The sequence below is a fragment of the Poecilia latipinna genome, unplaced genomic scaffold (genome assembly GCF_001443285.1).
Source record: "Poecilia latipinna isolate Pla-1442-1.1 unplaced genomic scaffold, P_latipinna-1.0 Scaffold757, whole genome shotgun sequence".
Taxonomy (NCBI): Eukaryota; Metazoa; Chordata; class Actinopteri; order Cyprinodontiformes; family Poeciliidae; genus Poecilia; species Poecilia latipinna.
Genome location: NW_015113373.1, coordinates 360,885 through 387,852, shown reverse-complemented (window position 1 = coordinate 387,852; position 26,968 = coordinate 360,885). Strand labels below are relative to the sequence as shown.

Below are 26,968 nucleotides of genomic sequence, written 5' to 3'. Positions count from 1 at the left end.
AGGCAGCCAATGTGGACACAATTCAGGTATAAGAAACATAATATAGTATCTGCAGCTATTTTTGTTAGAATGTATATAGTTCCACTTAGAGGTTTACATCCACGTCTGACTGAAAGATGGTAAATTTGGATTCCTTTATGTCTTTGAACCACCCTTTTTCCAGAATGACTGACAATACAGTCTTGAATGATTTGAAAAACAATAATTACATTTGAATTTATTTTAGATCTTCCTCACTATTTTTTTTAATGTAATATCCCTTAGAAAGTTGAAAGGAAGCAATCAATTATAGAAACAAGGAAATGGTCCAAAACATAGACCCAAAATTGCATAGATCCCAAAGCTACTCTGGATATTTGTTTTGGATCATTTTCATGTTGGAGTCTCCAATGATACCCTGAAGTATCAAACTTCTAAACATTCTAATTAATTGTAATTAATTAGAATGTAATTGTAAGTTGCTTCAGTTGTTGACTGTGCCTTCTATGATTTTGTATTTCTATGATGTAAAGCACCTTGAACTGCCTAGCTGCTGAAATGTGCTATACAAATCATCTTGAACTTGAGCTTAAGTTCTGACAGGATCTCCATAGTTTTCCATCAATGGGTAAAATATTTTAAAAACTTGAACCGTTTTCTCTTATGAGGCCCAGCATTCATCACCAGCCTGGAATTTGGTAAAGGAAGACCCAAGCACGACGGCTATGGAAACCCCCTGGACCCAGGGTAAGTTTCACATTATCTCAAACTGCTCATGACTGAAAGCAAGACACATGACGTAAAAACAAAAAAAAAAGACAAAAGAAATGCTTTCATGCAGGTAAAATTTTACCCTATAATATATAAGTCTAAGCCTGCTTTGTTGCATCTAAGTGAGTTACCTTTGTTTGCCCACCTGGCTGGCTGTAAACATGATTATACAGCAGTGCTCAGAGACAGCCCACAATCCTTTGAAATGAAATCCTCGCAAATGTCACAGAAAGGTCCACACACACTAAGAGGGCTTTCTAAGTGAAAAGGGGAATACAGAAATCACAACTGTACATTGGCAAAGTGACATAAACTTTCCAAGAATGAAACCCACAGCTTTCTTTTTTGTTCTGTCAACATATTGAGATTATTTTTCATGTGACTTTCATGACTTTTCTGTTATTTCCCCCCCCGCCGCCGCCGCCGCCGCCACCCATCAGGTTCTGTATGGAATTTAAAATGGAGTCCCGGACAGCACACTGCACGGTGGAGAACCGGCCTCACACCATCTGGATGCGCTACATAACTGAAGGATTCAAAGTGTGTGTAGCGTGCGATCCTCCTGCCCTGCGAAACAGTAGCTGTCAGGGTGACGGCCAAGAATCGGACAAGTAGGAAGTTATCAGTTGTGACACTTAAATAATGCATTTGAACTATTCAAGAGTATACTCAAAAACTGTGATTTGACTTTATTGCATGTTTTCTAATCCACAAAAGGTCAAGTAGAATACAAACATATATTGTCCATTCTCCTCTCTAGAAGGCTTTTAGCTCATTCAGGTGGACAAATTTCAGTCACGCCCAAAGACATCAATTTGGGAGTCTCAGCTCATGTCGATGTAAGGCTAAGTTGCTAAGAAGACACCATAAAAGCCAACAACTGTTTTAGACTTATGCCGATAAATTCACATACATTTCTGACAAAAAAAAAATAGTAGATGGAAAGAAACATGACTCAAATCTTCTACTGCAATGTTGCTGTGTTTCAGAGAAGCTGTGCTTCAGTGGCAGGCAGTGGGGAACCCACACTGCAGAGGGACATGGAAGAAGGTCCAGAAAACTCCCCAGTGCACCTGTCCAACACAACATATCTTCATCTTCACCTGACCTCCAGTCTGCTGAAATAAAGCTTGCAGAACGCCACTGGATGTCCTCTGAGAGCTGCAAGGATCACCGCAAACTCAAAATGCACTTATGGTAGAAATTAAAGATCAGTACAGTTTAAAAAAAAAACAAAAAAACAATTATTTATTATTTCAAAATATGTCTGCAAAAAACAACATCAAATGATTTTTAAAAAAAGCAACTATATACTTTCAAATTTAATTTGTAAAACTAACTTAAATAAAAATATTTTAGGTTATTACAGGACAGCCTGTAGATAATATTTTTGTCTCTGGCGCCCTCTTGTGATATAAATTGAAATTGGAGAAGCGGTACAGCCAAATAGCTTTACAATTTTACAAATTTACAACACTAATGTGGAACAAAAACATGCAAACAAAATATAATTTTTCTTACATAAATTAAAAAAAAATAATGTTTTCATCAGTGGGTAATTTTATGTACAAACTGCTCCATTAGCCCAGCTGAAACAAGAGATTGGAGGCTGCCTTTTCTTCAGCTGACTTTGTGTGCCTTTAGCAGAACTCTCCAGCGGTCTTTCAGCATGGTGCCAGTGCGTCCCTCAAAGTCATAATCCAGTAAGATTCGAGACCAGTTCCCCTGTCCGTGACGTTTGACCCCGTCTTGAAGGTACTTGTCCAGCTGGGCAGTCCATTTCTAAACGACATAACACATACTCAGCACTGTTTTTTTTTTCTTTTCCTAAAAATTAATTTAACTTAAATAAGCAAACAATTTCAATTTGGAATAAATTAATCTGAAACATATAATCCGTTTTGCAATTCAACTTGCCTTTCGTGTTTTCTTTTCCGTGCACTTTTCACTATTTTGCAGGGGGGAGGTTTCTAAACTCTTCCTCGCCGTCAGGTGACACACCTCTGATGGTGGGAGGTTAAAAAGTCTTTAGCTTTAGTCAAGCTCATAACAGGTCTGGAAACATTTTACACAATCGTCATTATCGTTAGTCAGATAAAAACAGAAGTAGGATGCGTCTTACCACTTCTGGAGAGACGCCGGAGAGAAACACAGGGCTTCTTCGTGGTATCAGGTGACCATGCCTCGGTAAGTTTAGTAGAGAGCAGTTTGCGTTTTGTTCTGTTGAAGTGTTACAGATTTTACAGATTATTTTTTAATGGCACTTGGAAGGACTAAAATGCCCCCCTTTTGTTTGTTTTGGGAAAAAATTAAAAAACGAAAACAGCATAATGTCCTAACCATGAAAATTTGTCTAAAAACTGTAATCAAAACAACTACAGTTTAAAATGGTTCATGTCCCTTGCAGATTTAAAGTTATTGTTGTTCATCCAAGACAAGTAACAGAAACAGAAACAAACTTCTGCGAGTTTAGTTTGTTTCTGATAGGAAACCAGAAGACCGACATCTCTCAAAAGATAATATGGCAAGTCCAAAGGGGACAATTTTAGCAAAAAGTGGCACATCAGAAATGATTCATACCTTTTTTCTGTAAGATGACAAGCTTTGGTGTTACAGCAATCAAAAACTTTGTGTTGCTAAAAAAAGTTTTTTTTGTGCTTTGATTGTATTTATTTTTTTAAAACTCCACCCATGACTCTCAGCCTGAAAGGTCTCCGTGCCATTACCCCAAACTTTAGCTCCCTCTAATGTTTTAATTCGGAATAACTTGGAGCTCAAGTGTATGTGAGAAATCATTTTTCATACTTTTTGTTCTTCTGTGTTGTTTCACTTTGCTTTTCCGAGACAGTGCTGTCTTGTAACTCCACAGACTCCGAGTCCATAACGTTTTGGGAAGATTGGACAAAACCTGTAGCTGTCTGAATGAGAAACATAAATGTTCTTTAAGATGCATGCAGTCATTGACACTTGTGGGCAAAATCATTCTGTATCCAAATGTCATTAGTGACTTTCTAGAAATCTGCCCATCTGCTCCAATATTGCTGCAAAAAGATTCCAAGTAAAAGTCACTAATGCACAAAAATATTATTCACTTAAATTCTAAAATCTGTAATACATTTATAAAGTAAAAACTATGAAAAAGGTAAAATCTTTGAAATATAGGAATAACTTTAAATAAAATAAAAAGAAAAACATTTTAGCGTTAAGAACTATTCCACAAGTTTTGATGTTAGTCTACTATTTTCTTTATACAGGAAACAAAAAATTGCTGCTGCATTCAAAGGTTGGACCCTATTATCAGCTAAATTGTGGGGTTTTTTTTTTAATGATTCTGCATTAAATAAAAGTTTTTTGATGGGAATCACAAACATTAGGGAAAAAAATGGCCCATTAATATTACTGTTTTTATATAGTGGGAAAACCTAATAACAATAATAAATAAGAAAAATAACGACAAAACAAAAACCGACAGCTGAAATGGTTTTCTTGTGTAGGATCTGTTTACCAATTACATTTTGAAATCAAAACCACCCATGAAAAAAACGACATGCTTTTCGGGTTCATCGACACATCCTCTGCATCTGTTTTTTTCTGTATATTATGCCTCTTACATTATTTTCTGTTCAAATTAATTTCACACATGCATCGCTGCAAAAAATAAAATACTTCCCTGCTATTAGAATAAAGTACGTGCTCTGCTTTTCTGAAATATTGCTTCCTTCACTCCAGTGAACTAGAACTGATTAAAATAAAATCTAAATCTTGATAAAGCTGTCTGTATCCTCCAGAGTTGCAACACCCTAATATCCTAGCTCAGATCATTTTCATCCTTTGAACAAGTTTATTATTTATACGTTTCTTTTTCAGGCCAATTTCCCCACATAAACATCAGAATTATTGAACATTTAAAGTTGCCGTGCATACATGTACTTCACACTGGAAGATTTAGATGCTGGAAGGACGAAGAAGGGAAATTGGCAGCAAATAAGACATATAATGAGATCTAACCTTGATGAGGAAATCACATGGATTCTTTTTCAAATAGTTGTCCAAGAAGGAGTTTATGGTCTCCAGGAGGCGCTTGAAGCTGAAGCTCATGAGGACCGGGTGGTAAGTATCAGTTTTTGTGACGATAGTCGAGAGCTTAATTCCCAAGTTCTGGTTCAGAAAAAGTTGTTAAGAATAATAATAATAATAATAATAAAAGCCAACAGTTATCAAAAGCGACAAAGAAAAGCAACTGGACATACAGACCCGAGGGTATGTGTGTCTTTTTTCAAACCACTTGAGAACCGAGGAGGCAGAAGCTCTCTGGCCTTTCTCCAGGCAGACGGCCACAGCCTAGAAACAAGGAAAAAAGGGTGTCCTTTATGCCTGAACCCAGCCAGAAAATCAATTGTTGTCCTCAAATATTATGAGTTTAACAGGAAGCAACCCTTGAAAAGACAGAGGAATTACCTGGACAAACAGGAGACCGGTGATCTCTTTGAATAAGCCTTCATCTTCCACTGCGTTTTCCAGGCTTGACCAAACAACGGCAGCAGACATCAGAGGCATTACACGTTCATCTTTTTCAAACAGGACATCTGGGGAAAGTGGGGAACATTCATAAGAGGAGAAAAAGAAGCTTAATTTTGAAACCATAGTCTTGCTTTCTTATTTAACAAACATTTGTTAACTGAAACTGTGTCTTCATCTACAAGATATTTCTCATGCGTAAGTGACAATCCTAATATTTGCAGGGTGCTTCTGCTTTACAGCAGCGATGCAGTAGTTAAACATAAGTTTGGAGCAACTCACCCAGCTGCTTTCCGTGCATTACTCTTGCTAGAAAGGCACATATCAAGGATTTTTCATCATGGCCAGCTGCTTTAACATATTTACTCTGAAAAAGAGCTAAGAAAAAACAAAAACATATACATTCACACTACAGTTAGCTGACTCATAGAACCTGTTTTTTTTTTTTAGATCTTCCAACATTATAGCACCAAAAAAAAAGACCTTTTACACAGCTATACACAATAAAGCACACAATTTCAACAAAAAAAGCAGTTTAATGCATAACGCTTCCCTCAAATAAACCCAGAGATAACTTTTTATTCTGCAAATATTATTATCAAATTCATCCTCAATAGATATGGACTTTCTAAAAAAAAAAACTATGTTGGATCGCATCAGAGTTTGAAAATGAGAAAAGGTGCAAGGTGTAAGAGTGTTGGCACAAAAAGAAGCAAAGTGGTAGACAGAAAATATTTACAATTATGGGATTGATGACGGAGTCTATATAAGAATGCAATTCTTAAACAAAAATGTTGTGTATATAAACATATACTGATAACCAAGTATTTGTATAATTACTAACGGTTACTTTCTACAACCATGTTTTAGGAACAAATTGCTGAAGATTGTTGCACCTAACCGAGCCAGTTTGAGTGTAGCACAATTTTATATCGACGTTACATCTACAAAAAAACAAACAAACAAAAAACTACATCGAAAAAGATTTTTTCTTTTCTTTTTTTAATATATATACAAATAATAGTAAATCTTATTCCGGTTACTTCACGCAGCGGAAAAACAGTACTCCCTAGAGTGAAGTCGTCTCAAAAAGTCAGAAATCGCTTCAAAAGTAACGTAGAAATCTAGGAAGCTGTCCTAAACTCTTCCGACTAGGTGCAAGCAGAGCGCTGTCACGTAGGCAACTACTTTCCATTGGATTATTGGTCACTTTGTTGGATTACTCACCTTCAAAAACTGACAGAGTTTCGTTAAACGCATCAAAGTTTCCTTCTTTGAAGCTTCGACATAAACTCACAAACATGAAGTCCAGCATCCATCCTGAGGCGACGGCGGTAACATGAGGAAAGCTGACACTATTATCTGTACTGGATGCCTCTGAAGCGAGATCCTGTTTAAGTTCACACTCCATTGTTGTTTATTTTTTTCTTCACTTTCGTAGAAGAGTTTCCGCGCGCGCTCATTTATGAGCCAAAACAACTGAACGCAAAGGACTACAGCGACCACTGGCGTTTGGGATGAGTAACAGCACTATGCCACATATCCGTTTCTTATAAAGTCATGACATCTCAGCTTTCTCAAATTGTTTTAGCCTAAATACACTAATTGTTGTGTGTGTGTGTAAACTTGAAGAAAGCAACAACAAAAAAAAATGCTGTCCAAAAACAACTGTGGTAATCCAGCTAACCTAAAACAAGAACATTGAGTTTCATTTAATTAAAGATAGTAAGGAAAAAGGTCATGCATATTTTTATACAGTGTATGTAAATATCTGGTATCAGTATAATGATGCAACAATCCCTAATATGCAGATGCATCTTAGATACAGAAAATCAGACACAAAACACATAAGATATATACACATTTATTTGTTATTCTGCATAATGCTAGTAGATGTAATGGGGAACAATGCTCTACAGAAATGTTGACAAACGTGTAACAAACTGTTCTATGGTCACACAATTGCTTGGACTACAACATGCATACAAAGATGTTACTTTGTACAGAAACAGTCTGTAGCTCAGAATATGTCTAATGATAATGTCATCTCAAAGCTGAACGGAGAAAAACAAATAAAAAAAATAATGTAAGAGGCATAATATACACATACATAAGAACAAAACAATGTTGCTTTATGCATTTTTGGGGAGAACGACTTGGTAAGCACAAGTGATCGACACAGACAATAAACATTCTCTCAGAGAAAATAAAGACATCATTTCCACTCTACGGCATCACTAATCAATGTGCTGTTATGAGACACTAAGACAGAGAATGGTCTTTTCGCTGTCAGCCTGCAGAATTCCTTTCCACAGAAATTTTATTCCACTAGAATCGATCAATCCAACTCCATTTGTTTCTCTACTCTGTTATAATGAAGGATTATTCAGGGCTAACACAGACACATGATTACCACGAACAAGAGATGAAGGGGGGGGGGGAAGCATAGGTACAGAATTAAGGAGCTTCAACATGAGGGTTATCATCAAACCTTCATTCATAAAAGAAAACAACAAAAACAACCAACACTGAGCCTGGATTTGACATCGGAGGGAACCAGAAACATCCAAGTCTCCAATGATGCATCATTCATTTCACAAAGATGGCTCCATGAGGTCTTGCAAATCTCTGAATACTGAGTCAGATTATGCTACGTTGGGCATACAGGTTAAAAAAAAAAAGCATATGCAAAAAAAGTAATCACCGATTGAAAACGGTTTTCAAAAAACATTTAACTGGACACTTTTGCTTCCTCTACACGGCTTTTCTGTAACCCGATGATTGCCTTTGCTGAGTCACACCAGGTGGCCAAAGTCTGTAAAGCTGTAGAGAATGGAGCAGTAGACAACGTACAGTGCACTGCAAAAGTACTCACACTCCTTGAATCTTTTCACATTGGAGCACATTACAACCACAAACTGCAATATGTTTTAGGTGAATTTTATGTAGCAACACAAAGTGTTGCATGAAGGTAAAGCGGAAGGAAAGTGACTCTCAGTTCACAAAAATAATGAAAATGGATCTCTGCAATTCCTCCAGATTTACCATGGGACCCTTGGATCCTTCTCTGATTAATGGTCTCTTTGCCTAACTGTGTCTTGCTCTTTCTGTTTTACGATAATGGGTTGAATAGTGAGCCATGAAATTTTCAAAGCTCGCAAAGCTTTTGAATATTGCTTTTATGAAACCAACTTTGCTTTAAGCTTCTCATCCTGACCAATATGCTTTGTTCCTTGGTCTTCATGAGGCAGTTTGTTTGCTAGTGTTAACTTAATAAACCTTTGCGGCCTTCATAGAATTGTTGGACTTATACCGAGACTGAATCACACACAGGTGGACAGCATTTAATCATTGGATATTATAGATACATATATTGAAGTTTGTGGCTGTAATCTTAATTTTTTTTTTTGGAAAAAATTCAAAAGATATATGCACTTTTGCAAGGCACTGCAATCTGATGGATGGACACTCACTGTCACTCCTTTGCTCATCACCGAAGGCTAATGGAGATGAATATTGAATGTGCTGCACAGAATTATCCATGACGAGGGATACATATTGTGGCTCCGTTATATAGCAGCCAGGACATTGACATTAATTTAACGGCTTTGAAAAAGTACAGAAATAGAGAGTTTGACACTAGTTGTTAAAAAGAAAAAGAAAAGAACACAAACAACAAATCATTTATCCAATGAGAACATCAGAGATTTATAGAAAACCTGAGAACTCAATAACATTACTTGTATCTGTTACATAAAGACCTGATTTCTCCTATAAAATTAGAATTTTCTGTACAGTGCTATATGAACAAAGCAAATGACTTGCTGCCTTCTCATAAACAGAGGTCTTATGAAAAGGTGGGCATCATTTCAACCACCATATGGCAGGAAATTGTGGTCATGCTCCGTTGTTTTTTTGGTTTAGAAAAAATAGAATCATTCTTAATTCACAAAAAACACAAAATACTGCTTGTGGCGACTAAAATTAGATCAGGTTATTTGAACAGCTATATAAAAGGCCCTGGTGGTCAATTTGGATCCATCTACCCACAAATATTCAAATTTGAGGTGCGTTGATACCTGGCATTAAGGTGCTTGTGACAGCAATTTATGTGTATAATATAAAATCAAAACGTTAATTCCCATTTGCATTGTTTTGATAGATTCTGGTAGCTGCAGCAGTGTTTCACCACCATATTAAAGATAAAACATTTGAAAAACACAGGTCATTTCTGCCTGTACACTTACAAATTCCCATTGACAGAAAATAAAGTGCCACAATTCTTGGCCTGCATAGATTGCAGTATGCGGTATTGCACATTCCACAACTTTCTGTGAAAAAACCCAAAACAAAAACAAAGAAATGGTGATCATAAATAGGAAAGAAAAAAAATAAAAATAAAACTAACAACTCACCCATGTCCTTCCTCTCACTGCAATTCAGATTTGTGCGGCTCACACTCACTCATACAGACACATCGAGACAATGTATACGTTACTAGCAAAAAAAAAAAAAAAAAAGCAATCAAAGGCAACATCAACAGATATTTTCAGTCAGTGTAAAACAATCGTGAAAGAAGAACTCCATTGGGTTTAAGTTTGACTGAAAAATATAATAAATTACAGTCTAAAACACCACAAATAAATAATGAGGAGAAAAAAATGGCATAAACCGATCAGCTAGATCGGGTAAAGTTGCAGGAGACATTAGGATGGAGGGGAGGTAAGACAATGTGCTCAATGCAGATAAACGAACCATAAGCAACAAATACAACTCTAGTTAGATGTTTTAATAGATGATATGATGCAGCTGAGATAGATAAAAGCATGTAAGTGTGCTTAATTTGGTCCATTTGTATTAGGAAGAATACTGTTGCTTTATGTTATAGTCAATATCCTACAAAATTGGCATAAATGCTAATATTTAGTGATGCAATCCTCGGAAATATGTTGTCAACTTCCAAACTCTGGTTTTTGACCTGCCCATACACCAATTTTAGCTGATTCTGATTTCTCTATAAGATCTAGATTATAATATGATATAAGAACAGCAGTTAAAATATACTTTTCTAGCTTTCCTTCTGTCAGTCATTGTTTTTTTAATTTTTATTTTATTTTTGAAGCAGGGGCAACAGCACACTCCTATGTGAGAGAGCAGTCACAACAAAGCAGGGTTTTACAATTATTTTAAAGCAAAGCCAAACGGATTGTGGAAATGACATTTTAGGTTGTCTTTAGATTAGCGACTAATGCAGTTAGCATTTATAAAACACCATATTCTGTGTGTATTCCCTGGGTAATGAAGATTTTTAGTTGTGAAAAACTGCCAACTTTTCTAAATCAATTGTTTCATGAAAGATCAACCAAAAAACAGAGCACCCCATGTACTCTGCTCATTCTTTCTGTTATCTGCTGAAGTTTAACTCTCTCTCACTCCCTTGCAGCAGCCTAAATGAATTGTCGCCATCTCTGGACAAATCACAGAGAATACCGTTTTTTTTTTAAAAGAGCTTCCTTCATCTATTTGCTTTCTTTGACTTCAGTCTCAAGTAACTGAGTATTTTCCAATTACAGCTTTAACACCAAATAGTGTTCTTTTCCTTGATCATAGTAGCATTTGGTATGAGGTATTCGCTACTCAAAAGAGATTTAAAAGTTAAAAATAATGGGGTTTCAGTCAACAGCCAATTTTATAATGCATCGCCATTAATATTTAAGCATTTATCTGTATTATTGAATTTTTTTCTGAAATATTCTCATATGAACTTTTTTTTATTTTGTGACATCTAATCCTACAAAATTTATATTCTATTGTTTCTTAAGTCTACTTAAAGATATATATAATCTGTTGTCAGAGAGTGAATAAAATTCTTAGAAGTGATTAGGAAAGAATCTAAAGCTGGTCCCCTACTGATGATCCTGCATTAAAAATATTTTCTGTGTTTCCAGTTTTACTGGTTATATACATTATTTGGCATCTGCAGTATAGGTAGGTGTTATGTGCTTTAAGTGAATAGAGGTGTTTTGAATGTAGAGACTGGATATCTGGATGATTACAAAACTAAAAGTTGAAAAGGTGCTATGAAAACCCAAAGCAATAATGTCAGTATTACAGGTTGAAACATCATTTGCACTAAGAGAAAAGAAAAAAGAAAAACATTACAGGGTTCATCATGGGAACACTTTGCATTTCCACATCAGGTAATGATATGTTTTTATTTTTTTTGTTTGTTTTGTTTTTTTAAATATAGATCGCTACAATGCCAACACCCACTCTCATGGCTGTTGATTCAATTCACCTCATCCTTTTTCACATTACAAATTGTTTGTACCTTCTGTCCTTTGCTGTCCTGTGCATTGTCATTGCCTTGCATGTTGTTGTATTTACAGTGGAGTGCTTTCAGCAAACTAAGCACCATAAAATATCCGTCTTTGTTTAAATGCATGCTTTGTACAGATAAGTCTGTCTGTGCATTTCCCTTGCAAAAAAAGAGGATTTTTTTTTTTTTACATTGGGAGAACTTGTGTCTGCATTAGACGACAAATTCCCCGTACCTCTAGAGCCTCTTTTATGTCTCTTTGAGCTCACTGTTTACTCCAGCGTCACTCTCAAAACTGCACCAAGAACTGCAGTTTCTGATTCAGCAATACACAATAACACAAGTAAAAGAAAACTTGTCATGCCATGCAAAGGTATCTTTCTGTCAGACTGCACCAAGCCTTTTTCTGCTGCTGTCCCACATGCCAGGGCTGAGGTTGTTTTAGGTCTAGCTTTCCCTGCTGCTCACATGCTTGTTTCACAGGTTGGAGAGAGGCTGCCATCTCCAGGTATAAGGTGGATGTCAGATGATGTAAATATGTGATTCTCTACTTTGTGTCCACCTGGATTGTTGCCTTGGGAGCAATTTTGTGCTGCTGTTTTGGGGGACAAGGGTGCAACTGCAGCGCCAGCCTCCTCCATGAGTTGCTTCTCCTCGTGGTTGTCTGTGGACTGATCTTCATCACCAGGTGGGGTGTCTACCAATAGTTTCTTAGGGGAGAAGCTGCAGGGGCCCTCTAATGTGACTGGGATAAGCTCTTCCGAACTGGGAATAAGTGGTGATGTCTCTCCCGTTGGGGACTCGTCTCCCAGGACACTTGAGCTAATGTCCCCAGGAGAGGTGGTGCTAGGCGGAGTAATAGGACCATCATTGGAGGATTTGTTGAAGTTACTCTTCAACCCTTTTATTTTTGGAGGATTATTTTCAGACAGAGAGCTTTGGGTTATCTCCACAGCACTGTTGAAGCGTTTTCCTTCCTCTGTATGTAAATCTGATCCGTCGCATGGGTTGTGAGATTCATAGAAGTCATTACCAGTACACCTCAAGTGGCTAAAATTCAAAAGCGGTGGAATTGTGGGGTGTCTGATCTCATATAACCCATCATCATCACCAGCCTGGTTGAAACCCTGGTTTATGCACTCTGCTGGACAGCTGGCTACATTGTCTTTCAAAGAATCCCTGACTTCCCTCATTTCAAGTAGCACCTCTTCCTTTAACGTAGAGTCAGGGCTGAGAGATTTCTTTGGAGATCCAGGGACAGTCATAGTTGTGCTCAGAGTGCTCATAGAACTTGTGGTGTTCAGATTCGTGAAGGATTGAGACTTGGTCATCTGGTTGTACATTTCCTCCAGTTTCTGAACGCTCAGGTGCTGTGGGGTCCTGCTTATCCGATGCTGACTTCCAGTGGTGGCGATGGTTATACCATGGGGTGAGCTTTGAGATCCTAACTCTGGGTTTCGTTTGTCTGGAGATCGGAGACTGCTCTCGGAAGTAGCGTGCCTGGTGGAGCTACCCAAACGGTTTGGTGTAAGGTGATTGTCCAGGGAAGTTTTGTCCTCACCTTTCTCTACCACCACATCCAATATTTCCATACTACGAGCAAAGGCATCTTTTAGGTTCATTGATACGATGCTGCCGTTTCTCTTGGCTCTCTCCAATGCCTCCCTCCTCTTGATGGCTTTCTCTTGCCTCTTCTGCTCCTTATAAAATTCTGAGAAGTTGTTGACAATGATAGGGATTGGTAGGGCAATGACTAGCACCCCTGCAATACAGCAGAGTCCACCGACGATCTTTCCAAGTAAAGTCTGTGGGTAAATATCCCCGTAGCCCACAGTAGTCATTGTAATGGTGGCCCACCAGAACGAGGCAGGAATACTTGTGAATTTGGTGGCATCTTCATCTTTCTCAGCAAAGAACACCAAACTGGAAAATATCATGATGCCCATGGCAAGAAATAATATGAGCAAGCCCAGCTCATTATAGCTCCTTCTCAAAGTGAACCCTAGAGACTGGAGCCCCGTAGAGTGTCTGGCCAACTTCAAGATTCTCAATATTCTCATGATTCTGAATATTTGTACTACACGGCGCACATTTTGGAACTGTAGCACACTCTTGTTGGATTCTGTTAGGAAGATGGTGACATAGTAGGGTAGGATGGCCAGCAGATCAATGACATTCAGTGGGCCTTTAAAAAACTTCCACTTGTTCGGAGAGGACAGGAAGCGTAGGAGGTACTCCATGGTGAACCACGCGATGCAAACAGCCTCCACATGGGCCAGCTGAGGGTTGTCATTGGCTTGACCAAACTCGTCCGTGACCTGGAGCTCTGGTAAGGTGTTGAGAGACAAGGCGATGGTGGACAGGACGATAAAGAGGATTGATATTATAGCGAGAATCTGAAATGAGAGAGGAAAACAAGATGAAATGTAAATAAGTCCAATCGCCACATTCTTACAAAAAGAGGATACAATAAAGAAGATTAAAGCAATAAACACATCAAACTCAGTTAATCTGTTAATCAGTCAAAATAGCTCTGCAGTGTTTGACTTTATCTCTCACAGTCAACACTTTATGACTCAGTTGGCAGATCACAATAGCATTCATAATCAGATGAATCTGCTTTGCATTAATAGACGGGGAGAAAAAGCTGCATAAAGAAAGCTTGAACGTCTTAAGAGTGAATGATTTGAATGTAATGGAGCGTGTCTTTGCTTGAAAGACACCTTGGAGGCGTTCCAGAATACAGATGAAAAACCCATTATACATACAAAAATCTCACCCTATCGCCCTAAAAGTTTTAATTGTATCTGATAAGTCTGTGTTAGTCTATTTTGATTTATTTATGTTGGTTCTGATTCACCTGTGTGCCCACTGCTGATTATAAAATGTGACAAATTATGACTCATGATTAAATGAAAATGCCTTCCTGCACATAAGCACAATTCCTTACAGGAGACTGTAAGATAAATATTAAAAGACACTTTGAAATGGTCAAATAATGAATAAAATGTCATCCTGTTGAGTGCAAACTGCTGCATAGTCAGTGCATGGCCAAGAAATAGACAGTGCAAGTTCATATCCACTAAAGCAACTTTCCAGTCACCCTACTTTGACAGTGGGCAATGTTATCATTTCTACGTCTATCCAAAGAAATTCTGTTTGAGACGGTAGAATAAACCAACAGTAATCTTTTAAACTCCTGCCGGTCACAGCAATGTTTCTTGTTTCAATTTTAAAAAAGAAACTGCACACTTCACATCTGAAATCATTTATCAGACAACCATTTGTCATTGTGGCCTCAGTTGTAAGAGCTAAGAACACCAGGCCTAGAGGTCAGCATGGGGCGAGATTAAGTGGCAGCACTTATCTATACCGGGATTTATTGACAGCGGTTGATTAAAGCTGGCCTCAGATGTCTTGTCTAGTGCTTGAGATATATAAAATGAGCAATCAAGCGATGGGAGGAGGATTGCTTTTGAATGTCGCATCATATGAGACGAGCTGAATTTTTCATCTAGAGCTCTGCTTTATACCCGACTACTTGCCAAACCACAGGGTTTAGTTGACGTCCGTTTTTCTCTTAACTCATCTCTGCCTGTCCCTCCGTCCCGACCCCCAAAGGTGAATAGTTTCCATCCGACAGTAAGGGAAGTGCTGCAGTATAACTTCTACTAAAATCCACCACATGGAAAAATTTGCATGCTTTTGTGCAAAGTCCTCTGTGACCTGTGCAATATAAAACCTATTAAAGTCTAATGGAGAGAGACTGAAGAGCCTCCGTCATGTCACCCTGAATACAAATCACAAACCACATTTAGCTGCAGAACACACAGATGATCCTACATAAATTTATGCTCAGAACTCTTGAGACAATCACATAATCTCCTTTGAGAATTCATTAAATTAGCTACTATTAAATTCTAATATAAGTGGAAGCTTAAGGATTTTAGGACGTTTCAGAACCAGACATTTCTAAGACCTATCAATTATCCAGTGAAATGGTAAATTTCTTCTCTCCAACGAAGTAAAGAATAAAAAATTCAATGACTTAAAAAAGTACTCGTATACCTTAATCTTTTTAGACATGTTACCGCATGACAACCGCAGTCTTTAGCTTTATTTCACTGGAGTATTTATGGGATCGATCAAAACCATAGGAGCCCCCTAAGTGTGAAAATGATATATAAAAAAAAATGGCATACAGATTTACAAAGTTTAAAAACCATAAATTAACTTCAATATGTATATTCAACCACCTTGATTTGGGTGCCACTAAATATCATTCAGCAATAATAGAAATGTAAAAGCATTCCACGGCCAAATAAATCTGTCTAAATATTAAGTGTTTAACTCTATTATTTTGCATAGATAGTTGCCAGGATTTTGAGAGAAATGTTCTGCCTCTTTTTGCAGAGTCAGAAAACATCACAAGATTTCTGGCTGCATTAAGTTCAGGCGTACGAATAGCTTTCGCAAGGCACTGTGTAGAAAAGCCAGGATGATGGCTCAGCAGAGGAAGTGTTATCACGAAACGCTGGTCCTGATTAGGTTAAACCAATTAGCAGCTAAGAGAGACAAACCAGGCAGCACTGGCACAGAGCTGAAGAAAAAAAATAAAAAATTGTGGAGTCATGGTAAGGACACAGATCACGTCCACATCCCCCTGAAACTTTTTGGCAAGCTCGTTATGAGCTCACGTCTGGTTGCCAAGTTACTCAGATGGCCTTCACGGGTGTTTCTAAATACGGAGGGGAAAAAAAACAAACAAAAAAAAAAACAACACAAGCAGGAAACATTCTGGGTAAAATCATACATGCTCACAATGCAGATTTTTTCACATAATGTACAACACGATTTGCAGTATATTAAAGCGCTCATTTCCAAGAGACCAGCTTGCCTTTATGATCTCTACTAATAAAAGCTTCACAGGGGACACTTAAAAGCGCAGTATGACCAGGTGTGGGCCGCCTATAGGGACTCATCTGTCACAGACATGCACCCCTTTTTCCTCGCCGATATGCCAATTGCCGCTGGAGCGTGGGGATGAACAGTCCTGAGGTGACTTGCATTAACCTGTGCTGTAACTGAGTGGGAGTCGTTAAGAGGATCAATTACTCAGTCTCCTTCCCACCCCTCCATCCCTTGATTTGCATGTGCTGCAGCGTTAAGAATAGCATCAAATGGCGTGCATGGTGGATTAAAAAAAAAAAAAAACGAGACCAGCAAAGTCACTTGGCCTGAGGGTGACCTGCAGGATGAGGGCTGAACTAGAGAGGAGACGGAGGAAGATATTAGATATTTGATTGAACTTCATAATCTGTGGCGTTATTCTCTTGCCAGGAGTTCAAAGAGTAAAACAACTTTTTGATCTCTATGCAGCTCCGTTGTGTTTCCCACTAACTGCTTAATCTAGAACCCAGGGATCACCCTAAATTAATTCATCATGCTTACTTTTCTCCAATAAAGACGTAACTCAGAGATTAAAGTCTCTTTCCCACTCCGTCTCTGAAATGTTCCTCTCACGGTGAGAGGGAAAAGTCACAGTCAGGTCGGGGACAGGCTGGTCATGAGACCTGATTGGCTTAGATGGAATGGAAATGTTCTCAGATGATTAGGTTGTGTGCGCCGTGCCTTAATTGTCCATGACCACTTTAGCCGCTGCACTTCCTCTCCACCTACTGCACCGCAGCAGAGACTGCTTTGCACGGAGAGCTGGGTTACGTTGAGATTTAAAATATGAGGCAGAAGACAGATGGACACAGAGAGGGAGATTGTTTTTTTTTTGTTGTTTTTTTTTAAGTCACGTGGCTTAGTTTTACACAACAATCTGATGACTTCCCTTAATACTTTACTCTTTTACTCTTGAGCGTTTTGTAAAACACAGATATCTCAAACAGCGGAGAGGCGGCTCAGACATTCTGTTTGAAAAAGTCCCTTGCAAAATTGTGAATTTTGTCATGTTGCAACCACAAATTGTAATGTAATCATATTAGGAGACAATTGTGACATGGAAGGAAAATGGTTCCCAAAATGATTTTTTAAAGTAAAACCTAAAAGACATTGTGTGCATCTGTACTGTGACTACAAAATTATACCAAATACATATCCTCTGATATAAGCTCTGTAGTTTAGATTAGAACAGCTAAGGAGAGCGCCAGGGCTGTCCTTGCAGAAGAAAAGCACAAAACTGTTTATTTACACCCTAAAATTCATCCCACTTTCATTTCAGAGTGTCAGAATTAAAGAATTAAGAATAACATGAGAATTAAACATTTCCACATGCACTGGATAAGGAGGAGATCTGATTTAGCCACCATCACCATACGCCGTCTTCATGATGCTGTTAGTACTACTATCCCTCAGCTTCTTAAAAAGTGTTAAGAGGAAGTGTAGTGATCTGGAAAGGGAAAAACACGCAGGAGTCGCTGTGTTAAGAGCCCTCTCAAGTGTCTCTTCACAACCTTTTCAACCACCTGTCATCTCTAGTCACGAATCTTCAAATGGCAGGGTGTCATTCCTCTCCTTCCTCTTCAAAGACGAGCTCGACAGCAGCACTAATTCCTCTATAAGCGTCCTGTCATTAGTGGCAGCGCAGTGGTCACCTTTACAATTCACTTCTCGCATCGTCTTCCCTGCGTCCTCCTCTGCCAGGATGAGGGAAAAGAAAGAAAATAAACTGCATCACACCGATGGTCCATCTGCCACCTCTGGGAATGTAATCGATTGTGTACTCATCAGATTCTGGAAGCTGAGCAAAGAGCCCCTATAGATGCTGTACCCGTTGTCAGACCTTTTGCGGACCATGATCCACCTCTGAAGGTGCAAACTCTCCCCTCTGGGCACTTGCGTCTTCAGTTTGTACTGGACAAATCGACTCATTCTTCAGGTATGATAATTGTTTTTGCTGGAGAATCAATCCGAGTGATTATGACTATGCTAATGAAGATTGATCCCAGGACCTCTGTGGTATTTCATTACTTCTGAGACTCTCTTCCAGTGTGATGGCATCGTCAAACCATGCACAGCTGTGGGTCTGCACGAATAGTAATTTTCTGCTCACTAAACAAAATTAATTATTTTCTCTTGATGTACAACTTGGACTTGAAGCCTAAAATCTCCATTCATACACTGGATACATGCTGTCTGTTTACGATCCAGTACGCTGAAGGTTAACTTTCCAAATTGTTAAGTCAAAGTTAAAACTTGAGCTTTTAACATCTTTATAATAGATTCAAATGCTTTTCTTTGAAAGCTGAATTGTACACATGTTCCAAGGTACACAGTAAATTATAAATACTGAGCAAAGCACAACATCGTTGGCTAATGAGAAAGAATTTTGAATTTCTGAATAAAAATAACCAAAAGTGTTTTTATTTTGACACATTTTTTTATTATTATCATTATTATCATTATTATGAACCAGCTTGTTTTTTTTTTTTTTTAATTGTCCAAAGCCACTGAATACCGAGTTCAGTCTGAGACTCATCTGTGTGGCCATTCTTTGGAAGCTACAATAAACATGAACAGATCATCAGCTAGCTACAGCCCACTGTCTCTGCGAAGATCTTAATAGTAGTGCACCAATAAATCAGCAAATAATCCAACTCATCAACACAAACATGTTATTAGAGGCAGTAATAATAAATGAGGATAATCTATGTTGAATTTGTAAAGAACCTGCACATTTCATTCTGACAAAGTCAATGTTTGCTAAGTTTTCTTGTTTTATTAGCACGCTAGGTTTACACAAATATATGACATAATTTCTGTTGGTTATTTGGCAACATTGAATGGAATAACAGATTTAATTGATTTGAATTGTGGGAATAAAAGTCTGTCACTTCAGTCTGTCTCCATCGAAGTGGGTAAGCAATCCTAAAAACAACAGACCAAGCTATCAGGAGATGTCCAAAATACTTGATATGTAATTTCTTATTACTTTAGCTTTATTTATTTTAATTTTTTATTAGAAGTTTTGACCCAGGGCAGCTGTAGCTTCAATGTACAAGTACAGGCCATTTACAATAACATGTTCATTTATAGAGTTTGTGATGTTCCATCTATCTATTACAATCAGCAGGTCAGGCTTCAGAGAAAAACAGAAGATGTCATTGGCCTTAAAAAGTCTAAACAGTGCATCTTCATTGGCTCAACAGTGTGGAAAAAGTTTCAAAGCATCCAAAAATAGCAAGGTATGAATCCCATGTCTAATCTAAGCCAATTACTGATAGCACTGAGCAAATACGTCATTTTTTTTCAGGAACCCGACTCATCCTTAAAGCAAGGCTTACAAAGCATGGATAGTTTGAGTATGACTTGCATGTATCCCTTAAAGTGAGCCGATTAATCACTGACAAAGAGGGGAAGAGCTCCCTGTCTTTCTGTCCCACCATGTCAAGATTCTGCTGGCCAAGGGGCTTTACTGTGGCTTCTTTCCAAATACTTCACACACATGGTAAGAAAGCGAGGGAAACAGAACTGGGTGGTTGTATCAAGTTGCCATCAACTATTTTATTTAGCAGATTCTCTGAGCTTCACAGAGGTTTGGAGGGATGCCACAACCATTGCAATTTAGTTCTCAATTCTAAAGCTGATAGTCAATGGATGAAATAATTGGCTTCATAAAGAACTGGACAAAATTGGCTAAAAATTACGTAAAACTGGAACAATATTAATGTTAGCTTGTCCCAGAGTTTGAAATGAAAAACTCAAATCAAATGAAGCCATTGCAGGATCCATCTGCCGCACTATCTTTGGAGACTCCAGGGGGAGTAAGGTGCAAGACAATTAATTCTTATCTCAAGTAAATTATTGAGCCAATTTTGTACGTTTAACAGCAGCACTGTCAGTAATTGCTGAGGATGTAACCCATCTGTCGCAGCATAACACAGATTCACAACACTTTGTCACTTGCCATTTATTTTGCCATCCGTCAAATAGATTATATTATGCACTTGGGAATCGTAGTTAGCAGCATTGTCATGATGTGATAGAAGTTTGGGGGTCTGTCTCCATGGTGTCTCCATGGCGAAACAACCAGTTTGACATGGTTTGTTGACCAAAGCACAAATCCTTTCTGGTGCTTCAATGTTATCTTTGCTAAATGCTAACAGAAACCAGACAGATTTGACTAATGGTTTTAGACCGAGTGTGAGAATCATTCAGCAGCTCAAATTAAAATGGTCGAGTGGGTCGACAGCATATGAGGAGCCCTGATCAATAAGCACTTCTCATCTGCTTACAGGATACATGCACCTTCAGTTACCACAGAGCAGAGGCAGTTTGTTTTAGCAGCAACATGGCACATGTAAGCAGAGAATAATAATGAAAGAGAAGATGCATTTGTGATGTTAACCTTTTAGCATTTTTGCTAATTTTTGCTCCAGTAAACATAAAATACAACATGCAAAATACGCATTATTCACATTCTTTCCAAAATCCTCTTTAAAATCCTTCCATGACTCTCAAGAAAGATTTTATGTAATAAAAATAAATACTATATCTATCTATCTATCTATCTATCTATCTATCTATCTATCTATCTATCTATCTATCTATCTATCTATCTATCTATCTATCTATCTCTATATCTATATCTATATATATATATATATTTCATCTTTCAAAAAAATTGTAAATGACTAAAATAGTTCAAAACCTTACAAACAGTGGATATCTGAAATCAGCTTCAAATCTCCGATCTGTGTATTCTCTACCTATTACAAATCTCTTTTGGTTAGAGGCATGAAAGAAAGTGGGCTGTATGCAATATTTTTAGATTCTGCATCCATTAATCTGTCGGCGTTCACACAAACAAGCCTCCACACAAGTACGAACAGTTAGACTGCGTTAGCGTGGGGTGCTCCATTACAATCTAGAGTAGCTTTTGTCCCCGATGACAAGTCTGTGATTAGCAGGTAGAAACATCACATGCAGAAAATCCCATCTTAGTTCACAAGACGTGCTGGAAATAACCTGCTATCGTGTGAGTTTTATGTGACACATCACCTGAATCTTTCTAATGTCAGCTCCAATTAAATCTAATGGTAACCCTGAAAGCAAAGCAGAATGATTTTTTTTAAGTGTTGGAAGGAGCAGACAGAGGAAAATGAATCCTCTCAGCTGCTGGCGTCACTGCCTTCTAATCATAAAAGCAACTTCGACTATAAGATTTTTATTTTGTGGAAATAATTTCAGTCCTTTCTGTCTGGGAAAGCTGACTGCAGTTGGCAGCTGTGTTAACATCAATAAAACCAAACACAGAGATGATTTTTTTTTTTTTCAGGACATTGATTTTGTCTATGCCAAATTTATTATGCGTAATTATTATGAGAAATAAGTTACGGGTGCTTAAAATTCATCTCGAGCAGCATCAGTCTCAGTTAGACTTAATTCTTTTTTATTACTAAGTTGTGATCCAGATCCCCAGCGATGCAGAAACTCAGAACTCACACATCCGAGCCACAGAGCACTCCATCAAGACAATTTCAGGGAGACGCTGTGGCCGTTGCTGCCAAGTCAGAGAAGGTAGTGAATATAACCCCCGAGGCAAACATTTTCTTGGCTGCAGCGAGGGTAGATTACAGAAAGCATTTTCTCTGCTAAAAACAAAGCTAGAGACGGATCATGGTTATGTCCTTAATTCTTACACCAAGCACGCGGGAGTGCAGGAAACCTCCCTCCTGAGTCTAGCATGTACGCCACACATTGACAATGTGAAGAGACGTTTATCGAGTTCATCGCATGTCAAATGTTCAAATTAGGAGAAACAAGAGAACATTGTGTTCATCTGTAAGTGTAAATTCTAAAATCTCTGAATCCAGATTTGCTGTAGTCATTTGTGTAGTTTTTCTGCACTTATTAAATGTACAAATATTGTATCTTAATAAGTAGGTTTTCATGACAAAAAAAAAAAAAAAACAGTTACAGCACCACCCCAAGAATAACAGTAAAATGTAGATAGATACTGCTGGACTCCACTCCAAATCCAGAATTTCCTAAATAATCATGCCTTTCCTTCTGTTATCGAATTTTCTCAGTCAATAAACCTATAAGAACAGATCTGATTACAGGTCAACAACAATCCATTAATAGTATGCATAAAATAATGTGCTGGTGCCATTTCTTTCTCATTCTTAGCAAATGTGTGAATTAATTAGAGGGCTTGTTCCTATTCAGATTGGAGCAGAATGTTCCCACACATAATATGCAACTAACTTTATGTTAAAGAATAAACAAAATTTAAAGTTAGCATTGTGATTAATTCTTGTAAGATTGACTTTTTTAAGCTGCACTTCTGGCAAAAGGTAAAATAGTAACTTGATTGTGGTACAAAGTAGCACAATGTGCCTAAAAAATATATAAAATATATAACACTCTTTCATACTGTTATTCTACAAAAACATGCAATGTTTATGTACAGTTTTCTTTATCTTCTATTATTATGCACAGTACATGAAAGTGTAATAAAATCCCAATGACCAAACAGAATAGAAGACAAGAATATAATACAATTGAAAAGAACAGAATAGCAAAGAAATATCCTTTATTGTCTCACTGTGGGTAAATTCAGGTGTCACATCCGCAAGTTAAGGCAAGCTGGAACATTCATATTCACACAAAGTTGACAAATATAAAAAAATAAAAATAAGAGCAAGATACTGTAAAGTTTATTGTGACTCAGTGAATAAATTCAAGGTTTCTTTCTGTTCTCTTGCCACCATCTGCAGTGGAACTGCTTTGCCAATAACTTAGCCTTGCAATAAATCTTTCTCATGATACAGTAGTTATACTTCATCTATAAATATTCCCAAGATGACATCAATTTAAACTACGTCCTTTCACTGCCGGGTGTTTGAGCAAAAAAAAAAAAAAAAAATCCAGTGAATGTGTATATGTATGCATTTCTAGGGAGAACAAGCCTCCAGCCCTCATGCCGTGAAGCTTTATTAACCTACTTGAGCCTCAGAAATGCTTCTGAGAAGAGAGAACTGAAAGTAGACTGTAGCTACAACTTTCCCTGCTATACAGATAGTCATTTGTACATGCACATACACATGTAAATATATGGCCACAGCAAAAAAAAAAAAAAAAACTGACAGGTGATGCAATTGGCAATAGTCATGTGGTTTCAAAGCTGTGTTCTTCTTGGAAACCTTGTGTGCTGCCCTTGATGTGGATCTTACTTTGACACACCTACCGCAGCAGGAAAGCCCAACAATAAGTGTATTTATAGATGCGTATTCCACATCTATGTGCAAGCCTCTTCGGAATGCATGAAAGATCATCAAATAAACACTCAGAAGAAAACAGCTTAATTACAATGATAATTTTCTTATGTTTTGAGTAATTTTCATCCGCTTTTCCTGCAGAGAAGTGTGGGTGTTCCTACGTGTGACGGAAGGGAGAGTGGGGGTAAATGAGAGCAGTCAGCAGGGTTATGTATAATTACATCTTAGCGTGCTCCCTCCTGCGCCGGAGATGCCATAACCGACACTTTCTCAGTCCCAAGGAAGGACGAACTAACCCACATCGCATATGTCTCAATATTTATGATGCTCTGAGCGCCGCAAATATCTCACGGGGGAGTTCCAGAGCGTTCCTGTACGTATGTAGATAACGACACGAGGAAGATTTCTTACAAGCTCTTCGTGGTCTTACCCCTGAGTCTACAGATAACATCATCCATCTAAGCTGGGAGGCCGTGGGAGGATGGGGAAGGTGGGGTAGTCGTGGTAAATACTCATAAGTGCCTGTTTTTTTTTTGTTTTCTTGTTTTTGTGCTTTTTTCCTTGTGAGGGGTGCCTTCCAGAAATTTACTCAAATAAGAGTCACATCTCCGGGGTGCTTTTCCTTCATAGATAAAAAACTGGGAAAACCTCAGAGGAGAAGCTTGCTCTTCCCTGCACCTCCAACACACATATGCACAGAGAAGAGCGCACACATGCACACAAAACACAGTGAGACATACTTTACAGATTCTCCTGCAATGTCTTTAATAGCTTGTACACTTTGTATGTTTTCTCTCTAACCTGAACATCATCATCCGATTCAACAGATTAAAAAAAAAAATAAAAAAATAGAAGAGTGCCCCTTCTTCTAATTCTTCTGTTATATTCTATAACTATGTGTCACCTTACTGTCTGATTCAAGCTGTGTAACCATGGAGATGTTTCCCAGCCCTGCTAACGCAAGTCCAGTGGAAAAGAAGCTCTGAGATTTAAATATTGGTTTTCCTGGTTTGCTAAGAGTTTTACTGACTGGTGCATGGAGGAGCAGGATGATGGCACAATGTGTAAGCAGAAACATCATCCTCTAACACCTTATTAGACATGCAAAATATATAATTACTTTTAAGAGCGTTTGGAAATGAACCAGTCACTCCTCAAATGCCCCATGAGTCGAGCTTCTGTCCACTAGAGGGAGCTGTTCCTCCCTCTCCATAAATGTCTCAAAGAAGGTTGGTTGAAGGTGGGGATGAAGGGAGGGTTTCCTGCTGGGTTTTTGACACAAAAGGAGTGATAATCCCTTGGTTACACCCTCTATCCTTCTCACAGAAAATGAAATATACACTTCTCTCTATCTCTCTCCCTCTCGCCCTTCCCCCCAGCCCTTCGTTTCGAGACTGCTGGGAAGTAGCGGTCACCGAGGAGTCGGCTAATCCAAATCAAGAATAAACAAGAAAGATGAAAGAAAGAAAGAATGCACAACCCTGAACTTTTTTCAGTGGCGGCATCCCTTGCGTTCCTCACAGCATCCGTCTCAAATCTATCTTTGTAGAACTTGTTCTCTTTGGTATTTCGTCATAATAAAATCCTTCTTCAAGGGATAGTTTGCATTTTTTTTGACAAGAGATTTAATGAAAATATTATCAGTCAGGTAATCATTTGGAGTGGACAGTATTCAGAGGACAAATGGGCAGCAGCATAAAATGCAACTTTCTCCTTGTCTCTAATGCCTAATTCATACCTCAAATCCCATATGGTGCCAAAATTTGTAACCTGTGTCTTGTTGCATGTGGAAATCGATACCACAATATTAAGCAGCTCCAATAAAAATATTAAGGTTAAACACTTTTGTACCAAAGCCAGTTATCTACTACAAGAAAGATGCTAATGTTGATAACCTCTCAAAAGTGAATCAATAACTCTCTCTCATGAGATTTACCCATTATAATAAATTTTTCAGTGCTTTATCAGCACAAATATGCTACAGCAATCCAAAATCATAAACAAAAAGCACAGTTCGGAGCATGCATCCAGGCCAAAAATAAATAAATTAATTTAACAAATCAGGCAACTGCGACTCTCATTTCAAGAGGATCGGATACATTTATTACGACACAAGAAAATGTCAGATGACACAATATACAGCATTCCACCCCAGAGCAATGCAAGGGTGGCTGGTAACGATGACACAGAACTGACATAAAGTGTCAGGCTCCCAATAATAAACGCATGACATCCAAACATATACTAGGTAAGCGATGAGCGTTTTTAATGGTCCATTTTCACATCGAGAGTAGTTAGAGACTTCTGTGTAGCCTTTCATTTTCATGTGGTTGAATTAAACATCATTGCTTATTTTTATTTTGAGCTATTTTCATGAAAATGTAAGCTACCGTTTGGAGAGTCACACTTAAGGGCAACTTAAAGAGACAGATGAAGCTAACAGACATGTGTGGACTGTGGGAGGAAATACCTGGAAGAGAGCTCACAACACCTACTCCTTACAACGTTCTTACGACATGTGCAACAACTAAGATGTAGTTATTCTTTTTGTTGATGTACCAAAACATGATCCCAAAGCAAAGGACTTCTGCGGACCAAATACACTAATGATACGGTTTCCTTTCTAATGATATTCACTCACACAAGGTTTTCATGAATATATTCATGAGTGAGGCTGATGCGGGAGGGAAGACGAGACAAGCACCCGAGCCGCCTGGTGATTAAATAACTAAATAAACCCTCAAAGAACAGACAGCTACGACAACAAACACTAAGGCGAAGAAAAAAACAAAACAAAACAAAAACAAATGAGGAAATACAAAGAAGAGCCACCGTTTATGAGACCACTCAGTCTTGTTGTTACTTTTTAATTCCCGAGCACTTTGAGCTCCGCGCCGGCTTGTATCTCATCTAGGTTATGTTTTATCACCTATACACAACTTTCTCCATGGAAGGTGAAAGAAGGTTGCTTAGTGAAACATGGTGTCAGAGACATATTGATGCTTGTTGCCGTAACCATAGAAACTTGTGAATGAAATCCCTGGTTCTCGTGTCTGGGAGCCAGCTGTCACCACACGGAGTATTTATTTCTTTTTTGCCAGCGAGAGCTGACATTGCTTCTGAAAATAATTTTTGCACGAACGCTTGCAAA

The 26,968-nt window shown here is 38.1% G+C and overlaps 2 protein-coding genes across 2 annotated transcripts in view; one reads left to right on the top strand and one right to left on the bottom strand.

Annotated features, from left to right (window-relative positions):
• Positions 1–1,893, top strand: part of LOC106955670 (somatomedin-B and thrombospondin type-1 domain-containing protein-like) — a 4,722-nt gene extending 2,829 nt beyond the window's left edge. Inside the window, exons 2-5 of the mRNA XM_015045972.1 lie at positions 3–26; positions 648–726; positions 1,191–1,361; positions 1,740–1,893. Of these exons, the coding sequence (XP_014901458.1) occupies positions 3–26; positions 648–726; positions 1,191–1,361; positions 1,740–1,857 (392 nt within the window). The 3' untranslated portion in view covers positions 1,858–1,893. The remainder of the gene's footprint in view (positions 1–2; positions 27–647; positions 727–1,190; positions 1,362–1,739) is intronic.
• A 274-nt stretch (positions 1,894–2,167) lies between these two features.
• On the bottom strand, positions 2,168–18,466 carry LOC106955669 (potassium voltage-gated channel subfamily B member 2-like). The gene is made up of 10 exons (XM_015045971.1): positions 18,275–18,466; positions 12,150–13,983; positions 5,551–5,646; positions 5,209–5,336; positions 5,005–5,091; positions 4,759–4,908; positions 3,556–3,668; positions 2,873–2,970; positions 2,668–2,753; positions 2,168–2,532 (listed from the first exon to the last, which is right to left on the bottom strand). Exons 1-10 carry the CDS (start codon positions 18,464–18,466, stop codon positions 2,371–2,373), a joined length of 2,946 nt encoding a protein of 981 aa, XP_014901457.1. The 3' UTR covers positions 2,168–2,370.
• Between the last annotated feature and the right edge of the window lie 8,502 nt (positions 18,467–26,968).

Coding starts and splice junctions, on each gene's coding strand:
- LOC106955669 (XM_015045971.1), bottom strand. CDS start 18,466: ATGAGTCGATTTGTCCAGTACAAACTGAAGACGCAAGTGCCCAGAGGG. Junction 13,984..18,274: donor AGGTGGCAGATGGACCATCG/GTGTGATGCAGT, acceptor CTCTCATTTCAG/ATTCTCGCTATAATATCAAT. Junction 2,533..2,667: donor CGGAAAAGAAAACACGAAAG/GCAAGTTGAATT, acceptor TATGTCGTTTAG/AAATGGACTGCCCAGCTGGA.